This window comes from Panthera uncia, chromosome B1 (assembly GCF_023721935.1).
Source record: "Panthera uncia isolate 11264 chromosome B1, Puncia_PCG_1.0, whole genome shotgun sequence".
In the NCBI taxonomy this organism is placed as follows: domain Eukaryota; kingdom Metazoa; phylum Chordata; class Mammalia; order Carnivora; family Felidae; genus Panthera; species Panthera uncia.
In genome coordinates, this window is record NC_064811.1 from 80,253,800 (window position 1) to 80,268,129 (window position 14,330).

Consider the following 14,330-nt stretch of genomic DNA (forward strand, 5'->3'; position numbering starts at 1 on the left):
GGGAAATAACTAGGGATAAATAAAAGGATTGCTGAAAAATGTTGAGGGTCCCGTTAAGATTGTAAAATGTGAATTTGTTGTGGTACTAGCTATCATATTTAATAACATTTTAAAATTGGAGAGCAGGAAGAAGTATATGGCTGGATTCATCCAGTGTCAGGGATTGAATGGCAAGGTTAAATAGCTAGGTAGAGTTTTAGGGAACTGAGGTAATACTAGAATTGCTGAAATCATTGATCATTTTATTCAGAGTAGGTAGGGATGAAGTCAGTCATGGAAAGGACTGATAGATTGGGAAAAGAAAGGAGGAGTTGAATGAATAGAGGTTTCAGGGAGATTAAAAAATATTTGCTTCCTAATAAGGAAATAAAATACATGATAAAATAGCAGACTGTAATAGAAAGTAATTTCCAAACTTAAGCTTTCAACTAGCTTTCAACTGTGGAACAACTCTCCAGGATGAAGGGGCAAGGGCCCTGGGTGTTACTGTGTGATGGATTGGTACAGAGCAGTGGAGAATTAGGCCATTTATTAAAGACAGGGAATGTGAGGCCAAGTTATTAACTTCCCTGTGTAGATTCACAGTTGTTCAGAATGATGGCAGGAATTGGAGGGGAGAGAGAACCTAAGAGAAAGATCCAGTGTACTTGAGGGTTAGGATACTAGTGATGAGAATTGCACAATCTTACTGGATGGTAGGGGTTGAAAAGAGAGAAATTGTTTTTGAGTGAAGCCAGAGGACTAATGGTTTAGAAATGATATTTTTGAGCTCAGAAAATACCAGCTCAAGCTCCAAGCTCTAAGCTCTGAGTCTTGTGGTAAAAGGGGAAGAGAAGAGAGTTGAGATCTGCTTGAGAGCACTTCACAGGAAATTCCTAGAGAGGGATTCCAGCTGCAGTGAAGGTGGGGAGGTAGAGTTCGGAGAGGGACTGGTGTTTGTACACAATAGTCAAGGGATCCAAAGGACACAGTAAGGAAAGGTTCAGATGAGGTCTGAAGAAGGTTAGGGATGGGAAAGTTCTTTAACTGGCCATCTCACAATTATTCTTTTCCCTGTTACCGTGTTCTGTCTATATAGCTTGGGATATTGTGATCCATTTTCTCATTTATGATCTTTTGTCAGTCTCTGCTTAGCAGAGTGAATTCTTCTTTGACTAATGTTTCCCCTTTTGTTCTGGGTTAGGCACTGTTAACAAACCTCCATCACACTTTTTTCTCTTACCATTTAGGTAAGCTACCCTGTGATGCCCTACTTTCTCTCTTAGAACATTTTGCCTGGACCTTTCCCTGTTGGTTTGTAGGATTTTTACAGTTTGATATTTGTCTTCAGTGTTACAGAGACCTAGTCAGTTATTCCAGTGCCATGATACCTGGTAAATCCAGGACCAAGTTGGAAAACTTTCAGCACTCATTTTAGGGTGCTACATATTACCATTTCCCACAGTTTGCAAAGTGCATTGTAAGTTTTTAGAGCACAAACATCTCCAAATTGGAGCCAAGGTTACTTTGCCAGTCTTGCTTTTACTGTCATAGGGCAATTGGTTGCTATGGTGATAGGACTGGGAGAGTAAGTGTGGTAGATAATGAAGAGTTGGAGCTGTTTTTGAGCATAGGGCTGAGGTAGAAGACCATTTTGAAATATTGTACTTGGAAGAGTGTTCTGACATCTGCAAGGTTCTGTAAGCCAAACTAGTGTCTTTATGCTCTAAGCTATCATGGAAACTTACGTGGCTACAAAAGTTGTATGTGGGTTAAGGAGAGGGAAATGGATGGTGAAGATCCTAGTGATGATAACTGACCTCCTGATATGTTCTGTTACTTCCACTGTGAAATCTACTGTATTCTTGAACCCTGATTCTAACCACCTTGAGTAAATATTCTGCCTAGTCTAGCTTGGTCTGTAATACCTTCCATTTCAGTATGGACTTACAAAGGAGTAGGGTACAGAAAATGGTAATTCTCTGCAGGAAATGAGGTTCTAAAATGATGGATAATCATCAAATATTATGAAGATTAGACAAATGGAAGTCTACACTGAGTTTGGTCCCTCTGTACATTAAGTCTGCTGTGGGATTTTTATCAAAATCATATAACTTCTTTTATACTCTTTGAGGGCAAGGTATAGACTATATGTCTTGTTAGCCATTTGCCTAGCACAGGGTAGGTATTTACTAAGTATTTAAAGCTAAGCCAGTGCATGAATCTAGTAATTTTCTTTAGAGTGGTGAGGAAGACTTACAAATGTTAATAATGTAACTTACATATTTGTAATGGTGATATCCTCCTCCTTCATTAAGCTTATATAAGGTTTCTTTAAGGAAAGGAAAGAAGTTTCTCAAGTAACATGGCACATGTTTCCTCACAGCTTTCATTTAATGATGTGTAATGTCTGTTGGTTTACTGATAGCTTTTCAGTCTCGTGTGTATTTTAAGAGCTATTTAGTTACTATTTTATCAGCAGTAATTTCAACGCATAACTTACCCCCAATTTTGGTAGGTTATGGTAGTCTGAAGTCTGTTTCTCTTTTCGGAGTTTAGTATTGGGGTTTTTTGTTCCTACTGTAGCCAGAGTATATTGGAAACATTTACTTGGAAAAGTTTACTTGATTCACCTCTTTCAAAATGATTCATGCACTTGTAGTGCTAGACATATTTTGAATAGGATTATCAGTATTTTGCCAATTGTTCTTTACCCTTGTTCTTGATGTCTCTCAACAAATATAAAATCATTTATGGTCTCTGAAAGTCTCTCATGACTTATTCTGTAACAATTACTGTTTGTTTGGGTTTTTTTTAACGTTTATTTATCTTTGAAAGAGACAAAGACAGAGTATGAGCAGGGGAGGGACAGAGAGGGAGGGAGACACAGAATCTGAAGCAGGCTCCAGGCTCTGAGCTGTCAGCACAGAGCCCGACATGGGGCTTGAACCCATGAACCGCGAGATCATGACCTGAGCCAAAGTCGGATGCTTAACTGACTGAGCCACCCAGGTGCCCCAGCAATTATTGTTTCAACTGACAGTCTTTTTTGTTATTTTTTTTGAAGTGCTTTGGCTTGGTATTTCTTCCATTCATAGCACTTCATTCTCCAGTCTCCCTAACACACACTTTTTAAAATAAAGAATTTACTTAAAATATATTATAGTCAACTATTCCTGTGTCACAGCATATAGCCTAGTCACTCATTCCCCCTAATAACTAAAAACTTCTGCCAAAAGTTTACATAAAATTGATTATCATTTCAACATTAGGTCATCTGTTCTGAAGTGTTTTTAATCTTTGTGAAATTAACATCAAATTTTTTTCTTGATTAGTAATATCTTCTCTTTTGCTTTCTTAAAAATTTTTTTTTAACGTTTATTTATTTTTGAGATAGAGACAGAGCGTGAATGGGGGAGGGTCAGAGAGAGGGAGACACAGAATCCGAAACAGGCTCCAGGCTCTGAGCTGTCAGCACAGAGCCCGACGCGGGGCTCGAACTCACGGACCGCGAGATCATGACCTGAGCCGAAGTCAGCCGCCCAACCGACTGAGCCACCCAGGCGCCCCTCTCTTTTGTTTTCTTATTCTCACTCTTCATTCACTCAATTTTTTTTTTTGTTTTGTTTTGTTTTTGTTTTGAGAGAGAGAGGGCACAAGTGAGCAAGGGGCAGAAAGAGGGAGTGAGAGAGAGAGAGAGAAGAGGGACTCACCCAAAGCATGCACCAGCTCACCTGCAGCAGGGCTCAAGCTCACCTGATGCCAGCCTCAAACTCACAAAGCGAGAGATCTTGACCTGAGCTGAAGTCAGATGCTTAACTGACTGAGCCACCCAGGTGCCCTCACTTTTATTTTGAGTATAGCTGACACAATGTTACATTAGTTTCAGGTATACAGCCTAGTGATTTGACAGGTTTATACATTATGTTGTGCTCACCAAAAGTGTAGCTACCGTCTGTCCTGTTACATGGCTATTATAATATCATTGACTGTATTCCTTATGCTGTATCTTATTCCAGTGACTTACTCATTCCATAACTGGAGCCCTGTATCTTGAGCTTTGCTTGATAACTTAGTTCCTATTCTCTAGGACTATACTTGAAAGAAAATTATAATTTCCTCCCACAAAACTTTAAAAACTTTTCAACTTTACCTAAGCTAACATAATTTTATTTGGGTTTGTTTCTTCTTTCTAATAGAGCAGTAGTAAATCACTACAAATCTTGGTCAGTTCTTTGTTTCATTTATGCCCTGTGTCTCTTCATTTCCCCTTTTTCTTTACTGTGACTTAAATTCTTCTCCCCATCTTCCCCTCTTTTTCTCATTACACAGCTCTCCTCCTTTGGGGAAGCCATGAAATTTAACTCCCAAGATTATAGGGGCTATTTGCTGAAATTGGTTCAGGCCTAAACTAATCAATACATGGCATGGCATGGCATGGCATGGATCTGGCCAAAATAACTAATTCAGATCGGTTCAGTTTGGGTGAACCATGGTACTTTTGGGGTTTGTTTTGTTTTTTGAGGCAGGGAGGAGCGGTGTGGGGAGAGAAGACTTCTGTGTTGCTCTTCAATAAGACCTGAAACTGGTACAACCATTTTTCCTCCATGATATGGGCTAGTCTGATAATGTCAACACACAGAAGAAGAGAGTTGAGGAGAGCTCAGAGGAATGCAGCAGGAGCAGGAAACCATTCATGAAGCTCACTATACTTTCACATTTTACAATGGTGCAAATTGTAGGGTAGTACATTCCTCTGTTGGAGCATAAATTGGAGTATGTAGTAGTTTCTGTTATTTACAGTATGTCCTGATATGTACAGATTTAAAATAGATTTTCTGTTTATAAAATAATGCCAGCATATGGTATAGAACTTGAAAATACAGAAAATGTTTTTATTGTAATTTTTTTATTTTATAAAATTTGAAATCATGCCACGTAAGCATAGCTTACTTTTTTAAAAATGCTTTTTTGTTGTTGTTGTTTATTTATTTTTGAGAGAGAGAGGGAGACAGAGTGTGAGCAGGGGAGGGGCAGAGAGAGAGGGAGGCACAGAATCCGAAGCAAGCTCCAGGCTCTGAGCTGTCAGCACAGAGCCTTACGTGGGGCTCAATCAAACTCACGAGACACGAGATCATGACCTGAGCTGAAGTCGGATGCTTAACTGACTGAGCCACCAAGGCATCCCTAAAAACTTATTTTTGAGCATCTGCTTATGATGTCAGATATTTTTAAATGATGTTTTTAATGATTACATAATGTTCTTTTGGATGGCTAGATCACAATGGTAGTATCTATTGTTGGATATTTCTTAATTAAATCTTAATTAAAGATGATAATGTGAGCCATTCAGCTCTCCTTCGTCCAAGGTTACAGTAATGTCAATTTTAAGTGACTCCTTTTTTCCTTTTCTGTATACTTTTTTGCTGTTTGTTTTCCTGAAAAGGAGGAGTAAATTTTACATCATGTTGACTTGTTTGCTTCAAGTTGACTTGTTTGCATTAAGTATTATTTCCTTAAGTGCATTTCTTGGATCACTCTTTTTTTTTTTTTTTTTATGATGCTCCATTAAGAAATGACTTGTTTATTTGAGAAAGAATGTATACTCCTGTTATATGCTTACAGTAAACATTAACAAATTAAGGACTTTAAAGAATCCTGAATCCTACAGATGTCAAATCTCTAGCTTTCTTTATGTTTTCACCTAAAGTATTTGACTTAGAGTGGAGATTTGTCATTTACTGAAAATATTGCTGCACTGTGTTTTACTATAACCTCATACTCTTAATTTGCAATGAAGAAATCCATATTTACTATAGGAACCATATTTTCAGTACTTTCAGCTTTTAAGTGAACAATTCTAGTTATATACTCTGCTTTTATTGCAATCATGAAAACACTTCTCCTGGTGTTTACTTTCTCAGTAAATATCTTTCTTTTATTTTTTAACCACAGAACTCTTAATTTCTTAGCAACTGTTTTATGACCTAGTTAGTGGTAATGTTAAAGTAATCAAACTAGTAGATATCCTGGCTTTTTCTTGCAGAGATTTCCAAACACATGACTTCTCCCACTCCCACAGCTTACATTATCCCTGGAGTTGAAATGACTGCAAGACTTTCGGAATCATTTGTTGTAATTTTATAAAATGACTGTCACAACTTACTCTTTTAGTAAGACCTGTTTCTGATGGTGAGTCATTGTGTAAATGGGTCTTTGTTCTGCCCTCTTTCTTTTCATGACTGCATACATTTTCTCGCATCTCATGGTCCTTTTATTTGCTTAAAATCCTTACTGGAGAAAAAAAGATTCTCACCAGTGAAAGAAACTGTTTTATTCATTCCCCACTCCCCACTTCATATATTTCCATTTTCTTTTAGGAACATTAATTTCTTATTTGTCAGGCTCTCACTTTAATCTTCTGAAGCCAGCATACATTCCTCTTATGTGTTTTAAATTGGTTTTAAACCTGCTTTGCTTTCTCTATACTTAGTTCCCATTCTTTCCTTCAATTACTGCCTCAGTTTATCTCAAAATATTGTATATCCTTTTATTACTTCAGTTCTTACTACTGCAAAATATGTCAAATAAAAATATTTCTTGGGGTGCCCAGGTGGCTCAGTCAGTTAAGCGTCCAACTTCAACTCAGGTCATGATCTCATGGTTCATGAGTTCGAGCCTCGTGTCGGGCTCTGGGCTGACAGCGTGAAGCCTGCAGCCTGCTTTGGATTCTGTGCCTCCCTCTCTGCCCCTCCTCCATTCATGTACTCATTCACTCTCACTCTCTCCCTCTCTCTCTGCCCCTCCCCCGCTCACTCTGTCTCTGTCTCTCAAAAATAAACATTAAAAAATTTTTAAAATATTTCTCACATAATAACTGGTAAATCTAGTCAAAGTATTGTTATCACCACATATCTGAATGAGTTGTGGTAGGAAGAGTAGGGGACTGGGAATCAGAGAAACTGGTTTCTTTTTTCTTTTCCAATATAATCCTATGTGGCCTTACTTGTAATATTAGAAAAACATAACCTGTAATGCAGTTCTACATGACTGTTTTAAAAATGATGAGAGAATATCTTTGAAATTGCTTTGAAATTTAAAAAATGCTCTCAATACAAATTTAAAGTAGCTGTTATGCTGGTCAGATATGATTAGAAAGATTGATGGACTTTCAGTCAGGCATCTTTAAATGAAAACACTGAGTCTGAGTAGGAATAACCTAAAATGGTGGGGTGGCATTTCAGAGAGGAAACATGTGCAGTAGGGACATATAAAATAAGGTTAATTTGTTTTACTACAAGTAATTTAGTGTGACTAGCGTGTAGGATGTCAATGCAAGAGTTGGGAGACCGGTTGGGAAATATGACAGATGTGCTTCACTATTTCATTAAATGTTATGGTGGATCATTTAAAGATTTCAGTAGAGGAGTGACATGAAATTTACATTTCCTGAAGTTTATTTTGGTGTCATTGTAGATGACAGATGGGGGAGGATGGGAGCTGGAGTTAAGGAGACTCTTGAGGAGGCTGTTGGATTTAATAAAGGTCAGAACTGAGAACCTGAAGTAACATGGATGTACAAAGGATAGATGCAAAAGATGCTCGTGAGATGGAATCTGTGGAGCCTGTGTTTTTGATTAAATGTAGGTGATAGGAAGGCATTTAGTAAAAGAGACAAATTTATAATCATTCAAGAGCTTCTGGCTTAGATGGGTTTCCTGCCATTCACTGAGATAGAGACTAGTATGAATCTAATGGGAAAAGGGTAAATTTAATTTTGGAAATGTTAAATTTGAGGTATTTATGGCATATCCAAGTGCAAATGCTTTGTTTTCAGTTGAATAAAAGAAGAGAAGATTTGGGACTTGTCTATGTGGTAATAATCAATGATGCCTTGCATTTGGGTCAGATGGCCTAGGCACAGGGCCAGGTCTCTTGTTACACCTTATTCTAAAAATCTACCCCTTGAGAAATACATAGTTCCCCAGGGAACTTTGAGTTCCCTGGCCCTTTGGGTCATGAGTCCTATTCTTGGTCCTTGCAGTCAATCCCAAATCTGAATCTTTTCTTCATAGTCATAAAGCTCCCTTGGACATGTAATATAAAGATACCAGTTCTTTATTCTTCCCATAATTCTAAGTAAAATTGCACACATTTTTTTTATTACTCTAAATCAATACTTTTAATCTAATCTAGGTACATTTTTAATCCTATAGAGTCATACTAATAACAGTCATTATTTTTGTTTTTCTAACTTGGAGTTTACTATAAATTGGTTATCAGATGCATGCCGTTAATTTATTCTCATGTAGTCTATCTGCTGACATAACACCATAAATTCAGCTTATCTTAGTAACATACCTGAACACCCCCTCTTGGTGTTTAACTGTAAACCCAGTTACTTTAATGTATTTACTTTGCAGCTTTGTTGGGAATTTTGGACTTTGTAGAAGGAATTATGAGTTCCTTCTCATTCCACCTACTCTTCTACCAGGTTATTGGCCTTGAGAAGTGCTACAGGTAGTTCTTTAACTTCTCCTCTAAGGCATTGTGTGTTATTGGCATTGTAGCCTGGCTCCTTGATTTATTCTTCTTTCAAGTTTCTCTAATCCAGTTGCCTGCTTTTCTTGTTCTTTCTATCACTGGCAGTTTCATAACTAAGTTGCCTCCTTGCCATCAGGAGGTCATGTGGAGTGTGGACATAGGACTGCAGGAACAGAATGAGTGCTTGCATAACTGCAAAGGCTACTGTGATGGATGTGATTCTTGCAGTAGCTCCCCCCAGATATTACTTAAAGTAGCAATTGTCCTTCATATATGGGTCCTTCAAACTTCAAGGACTGCCAGCTGCCTATAATTTGTAGGCATAGTCAAGCATTTTTATGACCACACCTAAATGTGAAGGGGTGGGGGGGGAAGATGTTGAATTGATTCCCACAAACATTTTACCAGGAGTGTAGTTAAAATGTCAGTAATAGTCTGGCTAAAGATAATGAAAAGTCTACCTTTTTTTTTTTTTTTTTTTTTTTTTTCTAAGACTCACAATCACAGTGCATGATTTCTTTACAGGTAGCCAATCATTTGGATTGCAAACACTAACTGCTGACTATTTCTTAATGTTCTTTTAAAATTATTTCAAGAGTACTCACAGATATCTGAGAACATCTTTTCGTTCACAGATAAATATACATTTTGAGATACAGTAGATGGCCAGTGCAGAAAGTATATATGAAATGAGGCTCAAACTTTGTAATTATTTACTCTACAGTGGCATTTTAGTGGTAAGCAATATTTGGTTCTTTATGTTTTTATGCCTAAGGAAAGAAGATAATTCCCAGCTGTTTAATTTAAAATGAAACTTACATAGAAATCCTATGCTAGCAGGTTAATAGAATTCCTGTAAGATTTTTCTAAACTGTAAATCAGATTTATGTGAAAAAAAACAGATTACATTTTCCCTTTTATTTCTCTGACAATAGCATTAAAAAAATACTATTCCCAAATCCTCATTCGTTTTAGTGCAAACTATTTTCCCAATTCCTTGGATTGTAATCTGTGGCAAGTCTCATCAGAGTGTAAGAGTTTTGTATTGTTTTGTTTTCATTTTTGCCCCTGATAGTTCAGCTCTGATGCTAAGCCATTCTTTCAGTTAAGGTTAAAATGAGACACGTATGAGTGATTTGCACTTAACTGCTCGCCTCCACACACACAAATGCCTCAGCGTCACATCTAATTGTGATTCACGCCTTATGCCAGACTCTTGCTGTCATCCCAGCACCAGCAGATGGTGGGACAAGACCCCTAGGGCAGCGTGTCCCAGCATTCTGGGGATGTACATCTTCTGGTAACAATGGTCAGAAAAGGGAGGATTTTAATATGGCAAATTGAGTTCAGTTCTTTTTGGCTTCTTGGGGAAAAAAATCAATTAGTGGAAATTTGGTGTCCAATTTTCAGGTAGTACCTTAAAAACTTATTTTTTAGTCCAAGAAACAAAATAAAAGCAAAACATCACACTGTATTTTATAAATATTCTTGCTCAAAGGGCAGCTTCTGTGTTTAAGTCCCATCATGGGTAGTTTATGTTTGTAATAATCTGAATTATAAGAAACTTAGTAAGAAACTGCACACAAAAGAACAGGTTTCCCCTATTCATGCTCAAGTAAGTGTTCTTTAAGAAAAACATACCAGTGGATGCCAGATAAGACACATGTTGATTTGTTAGTGTCAGCATCTGAAGTTGCTGTTTATGCTTTATGATTAGTGGCTTTAGACAAGTTTTACTTCATCTTTCAGGGCTCTGTTTCTTCACTTAAGAACTGAGGTTGTTTTAAGGTATCCCCACAATATCCTTTTTATTGTAGTATATAAAATATAAGAAGCTAAAGTAGTATCAGATGTGTGAAAATGTACTGGGTTTATGGTAGCAACAGGAAATGCATGGGTGGAGTTTCAACATTGAATAACCTTGGTTACTTGATCTGTAGTACTGATATCATAGGTGAATACACACACACACATATAACCAATTGCGCATAACTTTTTTTAAGATAATAAATCCATGGAAGTACAATTTTCCATACAGTTCTCCTTTTCTTCAACCATTTCACAGTTCTCCTGATGATGTTAAGAGAATGTTAAGGTTCTTTAGCTCAGAATCCGCTGTAGTCAAAGAGTGCACAGAATAGTGGTTTTTAACTTTTTTGACCAGAACCTATAATTAGAAATGCATTTTGCAGAGAGCAGTCATACACGTACAATTACACGTGTGTCTGCATACACATGGTTCAAACCAGAGTTTCACTTTTTTACCTCACTATGGGCAAAATTTTTTTCTGTTCTTTTGTTGTTGCAGATATTATTTTTGTTTCTCTCTTTTTTTAAAGTATGGTTTAAAAAAAATTTTTTTTTTACATTTGTTTTTGAGAAACAGAGTGAGACAAAGCGTGAGCGGGGGAGGGGAAGAGAGAGAAGGAGACACAGAATCTGAGGCAGGCTCCAGGCTCTGAGCAAGCAGTCAGCACAGAGCCTGATGCGGGGCTCGAACCCACAAACTGTGAGATCATGACCTGAGCCGAAGTTGGACGCTCAACTGACTGAGCCACCCAGGTGCTCCAAGTATTTATCTTTGAGAGAGAGAGAGAGAGAGAGAGAGAGAGAGAACGAGAACGAGCTGGGAAAGGGCAGAGAGAGAGGGAGACACAATCTAAAGCAAGCTTCAGGCTCCAAGCTGTCAGCACAGAACCTGATGCAGGGCTCAAACCCACAAACCATGAGATCATGACCTTAGCTGGTCGGATGCTTAACCTACTGAGCCAACCAGGCTCCCCTTTTGTTTCTCTTTTTAAGAAAATACTGGTTCTTGTTCACCAAGCCAGAGTTCCTAATGGGCATTGGGATCCACAATTTGAAAAACACTGTACTAAACAGTCAGCACTTACCATAAAGAAATACATTATTTTTTGGTAGACTCTCAAATTATTCTATTAAAAATGATTTTCTGGGGCGTTTGGGTGGCTCAGTTAAGTGTCCAGCTCTTGCTTTAGGCTCAGGTCACGATCTTATGGTTCTTGAGATTGAGCCCCACATCGGGCTGTGTGGTGATGGCACAGAACCTGCTTGGGATTCTCTCTTTCCCTCTCCCTCCCTTTCTCTCTCTCTCTCCCTCTCTCTTTCTCTCTCTTCCTCTCTGCCCCTTGCTTACTTGTGAGCATGTGCATACAGACTCTCTCAAAATAAATAAACTTGAAGAAATGATTTTCCTATTTCCTACTGATCATATCAGCTGCCATTTACTTAACAAGAAATCTTTAGAGTTCTCTCTTATTTGTACAAACATTTAAAAGGAGTGTAGTTACAATGTCAATAGTAGTCTGGCTAAAGATAATGAGAAGTCTACCTTTTTTTTTTTTTTTTTTTTTTTTTTAAGGATATAAAGGATACAGAGGACTAAATTTAAATTGAACGTTTTAAAGAGCTTTTTAATTCTCTGTCTTTAAACACATGCCATTCCTCTTCCTTGATCAGAATCAAATAATGATTTTAAGTTTTGTTTCCTTGAGTTTTTCTTTAGTTCCTTCATTCCAGGTTCTTACTGTCTTTTAACAGGTCATGCTTTCAGTGACATGTTAAGAAAAAGTGAAGTAGCTTGGTTTCATAGAAAGGCTATTTGTATTTTAACAAAGAAGAGAAGGGAAAAAGGGAACTCTTGAATTTCTGTATCAACAAATAGAGTTCTGAATACCATGGCCTTATTGCTGCTCATTCTCTTCTTCATGAGCAGTTATTTGAATGAGTTATATGAAAAACATAGTATTGGAACTATATGGTCTCCTCTATAGGATTCCATATAAAATGACATAAGGTGAATGATTTGCTCATTTAATTGTCATTAAAAAATTGCTATAACATTGTAGGAAACCATAGAAATTATATAGGTAAAGATATGCTGTTAAGAATTCAGAAGGGAAGTAGAAAAAAAGGCCTTGCTAGTCCAAATAGACCAGGTTGGAACTAACATTGAAAAGCAGATTTGGTATGCCAGTGGTGTATATTCAGAAAGGATTCCTTTATAATATGACTTTAGGTAGACAAAACATTGTATTATAAAGTATTTTGTGCAAACAAAAACTTAAGGTAAAAGCAGCTTTTTGAACTGAAAATTATAAATATATTTCTTCTGTATAAATATATATACACTTGAACATATACTGAAGCAATTTCTATTATGGATGGTGGAAATTCTTGGAAGACTTTATTGTAGATAATGTCAGTATTAGTGTTGAAGATTTTCCTTAAAGCTCTTTGTATCTCTTTCAGATATGGAAACAAGTGAAAAAATCCAAGGAAGTGGAATACTTCAGCTGTTTGCAAGTCTTTTGATTCCACAGTCTTCCTGCACAGCCAAAGTAGCTAACATCATAGCAGAAGTAGCCAAAAATGGTGAGGTTTTCCTCAAGAACTTTTCTGCTGGGAACATCTTCAGTTTTACACCTCACTTGTCAGTATGTTTTATTAATTTATGTTTTAATTTTGTAGATTAGACATTGTCCATTTCTTTCTATTTCTCTTTTCTTTGACTTTTTTTCCCATATAATTGTTTAAAATGACTATACTTATAGTCATTCTATTCATACATTTCCCATTTACTATTCTGTTCCTTCAGGGTAGAATTAAAGGGAAGTACTGCTAGTCCCTGCTGTACCTGTGTCATTTATTACTTTGGTAATAGGATTCTTGAGCTTGCCACTGAGTCATTCATCTTTTTTTTTTTTTTTTTAATTTTTTTTAATGTTTATTTATTTTTGAGACAGAGACAGAGCATGAACAGGGGAGGGTCAGAGAGAGGGAGACACAGAATCTGAAGCAGGCTCTAGGCTCCGAGCTGTCAGCACAGAGCCCAACGCAGGGCTCGAACCCACAGACCGCGAGATCATGACCTGAGCTGAAGTCGGATGCTTAACCGACTGAGCCACCCAGGCACCCCTGAGTCATTGATCTTAATTGTCACAGGACAGCTTACCTTTTTCAGTGTATTATATGTTGGTGTGTATTATACCCAGATAAACTTCCCTTTTTTTTTTTTTTTTTTTTTTTTTATTAAATAGTCTAAACCTATCCTACCAATATTGGCACTTGGCTCTTAACTGCAACAGTGCAGTTGGAATGTATGTTCTGTTTTCTGCACTCACCTATGTAGGACATCTTTCTTTCTTTCTTTTTTAGTATTTGTTTATTTTTTATAGTGCAGGCAGGGAAGGGGATGAGAGAAAGGGGAACAGAGGATCTGAAGTGGGCTCTGTGCTGACAACAGGGAGCCCAGTGCAGGGCTGGAACTCATGAACCATGAGATCATGACTTGAACAGAAGCTGGTCACTCAACCAATTGAGCCACTCAGGCGCCCCAGGACACATCTATTTCTTAAGTTTCCACATAAGAATACTATGAAAAAACAACAATGACAGCAAGACTTAGATTATATGATATCTAATCCATCCTATTACATGTGGTTTATGTCCAGTGAGAGATTCTTTGGAAGAATTGTATTATAGCAGAAATATTTGCACATGATTTTAATTCAGTTTGAGAAAAACATGACTTCTTTTAAAATTTTTTTTTTTTAGAGGCCCCTGGGTGGCTCAGTCGGTTAAGCGTCCAACTCCGGCTCAGGTCACGATCTCACTGTCCGTGAGTTCGAGCCCCGTGTCGGGCTCTGTGCTGACTGCTCAGAGCCTGGAGCCTGTTTCAGATTCTGTGTCTCCCTCTCTCTCTGACCCTCCCCCGTTCATGCTCTGTCTCTCTCTGTCTCAAAAATAAATAAACGTTAAAAAAAATTAAAAATAAATAAATAAAT

General features: G+C 37.4%; 1 protein-coding gene across 5 annotated transcripts in view; it reads left to right on the forward strand.

Moving 5' to 3' along the window:
* Positions 1-14,330, forward strand: part of RAP1GDS1 (Rap1 GTPase-GDP dissociation stimulator 1) — a 166,410-nt gene that overhangs the window by 47,897 nt on the left and 104,183 nt on the right. For 3 of the 5 annotated variants that reach the window (XM_049630899.1, XM_049630900.1, XM_049630902.1), the window contains exon 3: positions 12,796-12,918. In XM_049630899.1, the coding sequence (XP_049486856.1) occupies positions 12,796-12,918 (123 nt within the window). Of the gene's footprint in view, positions 1-12,795; positions 12,981-14,330 lie in introns of those variants that run through there. The other 2 variants (XM_049630903.1, XM_049630904.1) reach the window with 2 other exon arrangements.